Genomic DNA, 8,514 nt, shown 5'->3' on the forward strand with positions numbered 1-8,514 from the left:
TCAATATATCATGGAGACTGGTTAATTTCTAAAATGTTTGAAAATGGTTTAAAATGATAACAATGCAAGTAGACCTCAAGATATATCAGAAAGTGGATTACATTCATATAAATATTTGGTCAAATAACTTTAGTCAATAAATGGAAATTATATACTCCCTAGTGTACAGTGCACACGTAAGAATTGTTATGAGACTATTCATCAAGTATCTCTATAATGCTCCCTATGCCTTTCTACCACTATTTCTAAATAGGGCCACTTTTTTGCTAATATTCTTTGCAAACATTCTTTCACTTACAGTGAGGTATAGGCCAGTAACAAACCCTGTTCTTGACAATTTTGTGCTGGTCATCCTAATGAAATTTCAGGTGAATTTCTACAAATAAGGATTATTGTTTTCTGAGATCCACATAGATAGAGTTAACACCTAGTACTCTGTGCCAAACACCCACTGTTCCAGGCATGTTATATATAACAATTCTCAAAACAAGCCTATTAGAGGGCTACAAGTAGCTTAGAAAGAAGAGGAGCAGCAAGGGAGTTCACTTAGCCATTACTCAGCAATAATCAGTTTTTATCTAAAATGTCTACATGCAGTAAGAAAAATACCTAAACAGACAATAAAATGAAAATAAATTTCCTAAAATTAATATTTTTTTCATATGTAATAATATGGGCTTCCTATCTATAGAAGACAAATTCTATTCCCCTTCTGATTCATATGCCCTAAATTAGTTCAAATTTTGTCTGCTAGTAAGAGTTCAAAAGGAAGAGCAAATATAAACTACACCTTTCTTTTAGACTAGGCATAGCTAATTTATTAGCTTTGACACCCAGGTGCATTGGGCTTAATTAGGTCACAAAATCCTAAACAACCACTGGAATCCTACACCATCCCTCTATAAGAACTTTTTGAAGTTTTTCTGTTTTTGTTTTTTAACTTTCATTTCATTCTTTAGAAAGCTTCCAGATGAACTAAAAAAGAAAAGTAAAATGAGAAGGAAGTCAAAAGCTGCAAAAGCTGACGAGACCATACTGGGATTAACCCTCATGAGAATGTATGGAAACTTATATAATACAGACATACCTGAAGAACCAATTGGAGCAAAGGGACAGGGGATTTTCTGAGAAATGGTCAATTAGGGACAACAAGCACCACTGTGTTTTCACTGTAGTTCATATGAAGGCCTGGGATACCCACAGCATTGTATACTATAGAAAAATAGAAAAGGCTAAAATGGAGTGAAAATAGGTGCTGCTGTTATGCTAGTTCACGAAAACTAACTGATAACTGGTCTATTGGCTATCTGCTTTTGAAAAGAAGATTTGAGAAGACTAAGTCCACATTTCCTTTCAGATTAACTTCTGTAGGCCTTCATGGTTTCTCTCTTGATTCAGGACACTACCATTCTAATGATATACCCCAACTCTCTAATTCCACCTTTGTGCTGTCACTAATCACCTAAGTAACAGAGAACCTTCAATTGTTTGGTTTCCTCTTCTTCTTCTTTTTTTTTTTCAGAGAGAGAGAGAGAGCTCGAGCAATCGCAGGAGAGCACAAGCAGGGAGAGCGGTAGAAGGAGAAGGAGAAACAGATTCCCTGCTGAGCAAGGAGTCCCATGTGGGGCTCCATCCCAGGACTCTGGGATCATGAATTGACCTGGAAGCAGTTGTTTAACCACCTGAGCCACCTAGGCACCCCTGATTGTTTGGTTTCTTAATGCTCACAGGAAATAGTCCAAAGTCCTTAGCACTACATATCTACTCTTGTTCCTTTCCTAGCTACTCTCCAAATGCACCATTCAAAGGCAGGTACCCTTCACAATCTCTTCCCCTCCTGGACCAAACACCTGTCTCTGTGGTGGTCAAGTCCCAAGCCTACCCTATATGTCTTGGTCCCTGCAGGTGCAGCCTTAATTTCCTCAAAATGCCATGCATTTGCATGTTTCTGTGTCTTTGTATGTTACCCCATCTGTCTGAAATGACTTTCCCTGCATCTCACCCTCCCCTTTTATTCCCTTGATTAAATTCATCCTTTAGGATTCAGTCCTACATTATCTGGAAAGCTTTCCTGATACCCTCACCCTTGGGTGGTGTGTCAGATGCTCTTTGGACGTCACACCTATTCCCCCAGTAGACTCTAAAATGCTTCACCACTTTCTAGCTGAGTAACCTTGGACACGTTCATTAATTTTATTGAGTCTATTTCTTCATGAACAGAAAGGTAGCATTAATTTTATATCACTATGAAATAATGTGAAAAATCACTTAATAAATAGTAAAGCACTTTGGAAGCATTAACAATTTTATCAGAGGGAATATGGGTGGCTCAGTCAGTTAAGCATCTACCTTTGGCTTAGGTCATGATCCCAGGGTACTGGGATCCTTTTATAGGGCCCTCTGCTCAGCGGGGAGTCTGCTTCTCCTTCTACCCTTCCCCCAGCTCATGATCTATCTCTCGGTCATGCTCTCTCTCTCAAACAAATAAAATTTAAAAAAAAAAACACAAAAAACAAAAAAACAAACCCACAATTTTACCATAAACCAAAAGAGCACACAATATTCTAGGTGAATATACTTTAGCCGATTTAAGGGTAGGATTCATCCTTTGGTCTCCAGACCCCTCTCCAAGGATGCCCCTGCATTTTATCCAACTTTACTTCTCCACTAAGTCCTTGTTTTTCTACATTCAAAGGAAAAAAGCCCATAGTGATGTCTAGGACATTTGAAGAAAAGACTAAATGGGAGACTCCTGAAGGGTAAGAGTTGTTTCTTCCACCTTTCCTAAAACCTTCGTGAGACTACTATATCGTGGACATACAAATACTTGGCAAAAATGAAAAAGGTGAATGAATGAATAAATGAGTGAATACAGGCATACCCTATCCTTAGTGAGCTTGTAATCAAAAGGAGAGATGTGACAAATCCCATACGAATCTGGTCTTGTGAAAATGTTAACGAATGCCTTCAATGTCATCCTTAAGTGTAGTAAGAAATTAAATTTTCTGCTGTGCTTATTTTATTTGATTTGACACACACTATAATTGTTATCTTAGTGACTCATGCTTCTCATATGTTTTAACATTATCAGAATCACTCATGCAGTTCAATACCTATTATATATCTACTGCACTAGGCCCAATGAGCGTATGAAGATAAAGGTGGACTCTGCCCATAGATTGCTAAACATATAGAAAGGAAGGTAAGTCATGAATATATGTTAATATAAGGCAGAATACTGTAAAATGTAGATAAGACCTAAGGCTAGTGACAACCAACGAAGACAGATATCTGAGTTAGGGCACTAGGTTCATAAAAACGAAAACTATATATTACAAATTACTGGTGGTCAATAGTTTGTGTCACAGTAGAATATCTACTGTATATTATTACATATGCAACACTTGCTTTTAACCTAATTACAAACTTAATTGTGTTGCTGTCTAATTGAATAAGACCTGCTGTTAACACTTATAAATCACACGTGTGCCAAGCACAGTTTCAAGCCGGTTAGGTACATTATTTCATTATTTCATTTAATTCCTCCAACAACTCTACAAGGTAGATACAATTATCTCTATTTTATAGATGAGGAAACCCAAGGCACAGGCCTTAGTAATTTTTCAAGATTAAGAAGCAAACTGAGAATAAGTAAACAAGAACGTAAGAGACAAAAACGAGTATTCCACAGAGAGTGAGAGGACCAATTTGCCAGCAATGCCTCATGCAGTGCTTTCCACTTCTCCTGAACGCCCCGGGTGGAAACAACCTATCTCCTTTCCTTTCCCGCCTGGGATTAATGTTCTTTCCCTGAGTCCATAACTGAACTGTTGATTCTCGTGCAGATCATCTCTAACATTCCCACTTCAGAGGACAGGCTGCTCTTTAAATCAGAGGCAGTTCTGGGTAAATGAGACCGAATCAGATCCCCAGGTGGACAAAGCTCAGGTAGGATCGCGAAATTTAACCTTCGGGCTGGGCATCCGTTCCTGGATCACCTCCAGGGGATGGCAGCAGCACTCAGCTCACCCAGGAAGCGCTACCCCGGCAGAATCTTCTGAACTCCAGGCGGCTTGGATTTTGCCATCTGCTCGTTTACCCTTCACCTGCCGGCTCTGCGTGTCTCATCTCCACCCTTCTCCCTACCAAACGCCCAAACGCCAGGCCTCAAGCGCCTCGTTCCCGGCGGCGGTCAAGTCCCAAACCCACCCGGGTGCTCGTCCGCCCCACAAGCAGCCCGTCCCGCTCCCTCCCCCGGCCGGCTACTCACGGTTCCAGTACACCGGGTAGCACTCTCCTTGGGTCACATCCACCTCGTAGAGGCCGCCCCGCACACACACCCGCTCGATGTTCACCAGCTCCTCCATCTCGGGCTCGTGCCCCGCAGCGCGCGGGCAGAAGCCGCAGACGCGGTCCTCGTCCTCGTCCTCCCCCGAGCTGGAGGCCGGGCCGCACACACGGTCGCCGTCCGGGTCCTCGGCCCGGGGCCGGCCACCCGTGGCCTGCAGTAGCGTTCGGAAGGCGAGCTCGATGCGGAGCGAGTCATAGCCGATGAAGGGCTTCCAGGTCTTCTTGTCCTCCTTGTAGAACCAGCGAACCTCCTCGGGGCCCAGCTCCGTCACCACCTCGTAGCGGTGCCTGGCGGCTGTTCCGCCAGACCGGGTGCGCTTCCTTTCCCCGAGCCCCCCTCCCGCTGGCCCGATGCCCCCCGCGCTCGACTGGACCAGCGGCGGCTGCGGCGGCGGGTGCAGCGACGAGGAGCTGCCGCAGCCGACGCTCACGCTCTCGCCCTCGCTGTAGTAGCGCAGCGAGGAGCCCGACTCCGCGGAGCTGAAGTCGTAGTTCTCGTCACTAAGGCAGGAGTCCAGCGCCAGGTGGTGGTTGTGGTCCTCCGCGTCCGGCGCCATGTGCAGCCCGGGTTCCCCGCGCAGCAGGGCCAGGGGCACCTCGTCGTCGCCCGGGTGCCCGCCGGGGAAGTGGTCGAAGCAGCAGACGCCGCCGCCGAACGCCGGCTCCGCATCCGAGTCCAGCTCCCAGGCTGTGCCGCCGCCGCCCCGACCGTTATGTTCAGGGCTCCGCGGGGACCCGCGGCCCGGGTAATTCATGGTGTGGAGACGCCGCCGGCTGCCCGGCCCCGCGCCGAGCCGTGGCCCTCAGCGCTTCCGCCACACATTCAACGCCGTCGCCCTCTCCACCGGTAGTTTTTAATCTTTCAAATCCCAACCGGGGCTGCGGAGGCAGCGGCGGTCGCTCCGCCCCCCCGAGGCCCGCGGCAGCCGCAGCCGCGTTCGACAGCTCGCCCCATTGTCGCGCAGCCCGACGTGGGCGGTGCTTGCCCCGGCCCCGCCCTGCCGGCCGCGCGCGCCGCCCCGGAAGCCCCTTCTGCGCCCGGGCCTCGCGCGAGCGCGTTGGCTTCTCTCTGTGGCCTTCCGCGGTGGGTCAGCTCAGGGCAGCCGCAACTCCTCACATGCCTCAGTTGTCTTCCGCCTCCACGCTTCTTCTCCTCCACGCTCCTGCACACCTGCCTCGGCCCCCGCCTTTCTAGGGGTCAGAGCTCAGGTGAGGAGAGGCTTTATCCCACTCAGCCTTGTATTCTGGGTCATGAGCCGCAGGGCTTAAGCTACAGGAGAGGTCCCCAGGAAGCTGGGTTCTCTTGACACTGCTTTTGTGACCTTAGATCCTCACCTGGAGCTTCTCAGTCACCTGGCTCTGGTCCCTCCTGAACTGTCGGCACACACAAAGGCGTTCCACTCCACACCTGCTATCCCTGATGTTGACATCACCATTCCCTCTCATAAACCTGAGTCTAAACCTTCCCTCTCAGGCCACCTTCTATTATAGTTTATCTTTCAATACTTATTTCCCGTTTTCTCAACCTCGTTGTAAGGCCCTTGATGGAGACCGAGTCCATATGTCTCAACCTCTCCTGCACAGTGGGTGCGCAATGAATGTTGATTATAACTGATGGTAAGTGCAGCCAGTTGTGATAGATTATTATATTGAAAGCCAGAAAACACTAGGTCCTAGACTTAGTTTTACTAACCGCAGGCAAGTCACATCATCTCCTTGATCTCTTTGGTTTCCTCATCTGTAAAATGAGGTGATTATTGGACCAGATGGTCTCTAAAGTGTCTTCCAGCAATGGAATTGTATGATCTTCACGGTCTCTTCCTGTTCTTTATGCCTCTCTGATTCTGTAGCTCACTTTCTGGAATCTGGTTGAATGCTGAGCCTCCACTGTGTAGTTCTTTTATTTTACATACACACACAAAAAGTTTAACTTTATAAGCACAACACCCTATCCAGTGTTGAGAATCTAGAGAAAAACAATCTCCAACCTCATGTTATCAATTCATGATCACACAGTCTACACTGTTTCTTTCACTCCTCTTGTGGAGAATCCGATCAGTGGGGCAGTTTTTCTTGCCCTGTGATCTAACCTGTTAGAGATTAAGTCATAATTCAAAGCATGGCTGTCTCTAGCTTGTGCAGTGCTAAGTGAATTTGAAAGAAAGGACATTGCTTCTTGTGTGCAATACAAGGTATGGGATAGTGCTGAAGTTCACGGCTTAGAAAACAGAGCATGGGCTGGATTTTTGCTCCAATTTGTGCCCTTGCCCAAATGATAATTTTATGTGGCGAACAACATGCCCAGTTGGACACAGCAGCCCTGACCTGACTGAAAGCATCTATGATCAGAGCACTCATCTCCATTCATACTGCTTTCTGAGTACTCGCTTTTCAGTTTCTTCTCCAGTCTTTCTATGACAACATGCAGAATATGAAACTTGGTTATAAGCTTTGCTTTATTTACTACCCAGGAAAGCGTTTATTCTACCGTTCTTTGATATATGTGCCAGGCATCTCTGTTCTGGGTGTCAATACAAAAGCGAATTGGAGACTCGGTTCCTTCTTTAAGGACATTACACTCTAGAAGGGAATACAGACAAGTACACAGATACATCATAGTAGAGTGTGATAAGTACCATAAAGGGAATTCAAAATAAGGGATGTCATAACATTTAAAATATCTCTATTTCTTGATTGAACATATCCTACCTGTATAGCTTCTGATCCGATTATTTTAGCCAAATGTTAACCTGTTAGGACAGTACAATTCCCACTAATGAATATTATCCTCTGTTAAAAAAAAATTATTCTCCACCCTGTATCAAATGAATGTTTCTATTATTTAAATATTGTGCTTATTAGGTTATATATATCCTCTTGTGGTCCGTTGGGTAAGGCCATGCTCTTTTAGGCAGCATGATCTTTCTTGAAGAAACTCTTGATCCCCAAAGATGATGAATAAAAACCCCACAACCCAGTTGAGAATCCAGGAGAAGAGAATCCCACATTCTCTTCTGATTTCACTATCTTGGTGTAGACCTTGGCAAGGGGAGATGTCTTTCAGTATTTCTGGGAGTTGAGATTGCTTCTGCCCCTTCGAAGTGAGTTGCAACTAGTAGAACAGACCCATGTAGCTGGCCCCAGGCTAACAGTGAGTGAAGATACTTGAAAATATAATCTCTAATTTCATGTGACTGTATGTGTTTATTTCCTTGTATTCCTTAGCCATGTCAAGGCAAAGGCCATGAAGTTGCTCTTCTCAACTTTCTTCTCTGCTTTAAAAAAAAAAAAAATCCTTTATCTGATCCTTCCTGCTACTACTCTCCTTTTGCTTTTTATTTTTAAGTTTTTAAATTTTTAAGATTTTATTTATTTATTATATAACAGAGAAAGACACAGAGAGAGAGGGAACATGAGCAGGGGGAGTGGGAGAGGGAGAAGCAGGTTTCCCACTGAGCAGGGAGCTCGATGTGGGGCTCGATGGGGGGGCTCCATCCCAGGACCCCGGGATCATGACCTGAGCCAAAGGCAGACACTTAATAACTGAGTCACCCAGGTGCCCCCTACTTTTGCTTTTTAAAACATCTTTTTAGGTCATAATATCCTGACAAGAGGAGGATGCTTCCGTCTACTACAGTCCCCACTTGTTGGTATAGGTGTCAGGTGGCACTCTACATCATTATTGTATGCAATGGATGGAGCAGTAGCTGAACATTCATGGTTGTATGTTAAGAATGATGTTGTGTTTTCATCATTACGCAAGACCAGGCCTCCTTCCCATAAGCCAAATAAGTATGATTGATTCAGACTTCTGGCATTGTGGATCCAGGCCACTGCAATAACCAGTGGAATGTGGAACCAAACCTGAGGGAGTTCTGGTTGGTATGGGAAAGATAAAGAGGCAAAGCTAGGTGGTTTGTACTATTAAAGACTAAAGCATTTCATCTGCAGGTCCTGCCACCCTCCCTTTCCCATTAGACATGATTGGAGCTATCTAACAACAATGACCACCTCCCCCCCCACCCCCACCATCTCTCAAAAGTTACATGGTGCAATTTTAGGCCACCTCTCCCTTTTCTTCTCTTTTCAAGGTTTCCTTATTGTTCATTTTAATCCATTTTCACCTGTATAAAAATATTAGGTCACTAGGCCTTATGCCATGTA

General features: G+C 45.3%; 1 protein-coding gene across 3 annotated transcripts in view; it reads right to left on the reverse strand.

Annotated features, from left to right (window-relative positions):
- Positions 1 to 5,323, reverse strand: part of DDHD1 (DDHD domain containing 1) — a 95,631-nt gene extending 90,308 nt beyond the window's left edge. For all 3 annotated transcript variants that reach the window (XM_080807333.1, XM_080807332.1, XM_080807331.1), the window contains exon 1: positions 4,271 to 5,323. In XM_080807333.1, the coding sequence (XP_080663459.1) occupies positions 4,271 to 5,105 (835 nt within the window). In that variant the 5' untranslated portion in view covers positions 5,106 to 5,323. The remainder of the gene's footprint in view (positions 1 to 4,270) is intronic.
- Positions 5,324 to 8,514: the final 3,191 nt, after the last annotated feature.

This window comes from Martes martes (genome assembly GCF_963455335.1).
Source record: "Martes martes genome assembly, chromosome: 7".
Lineage (NCBI taxonomy): Eukaryota > Metazoa > Chordata > Mammalia > Carnivora > Mustelidae > Martes > Martes martes.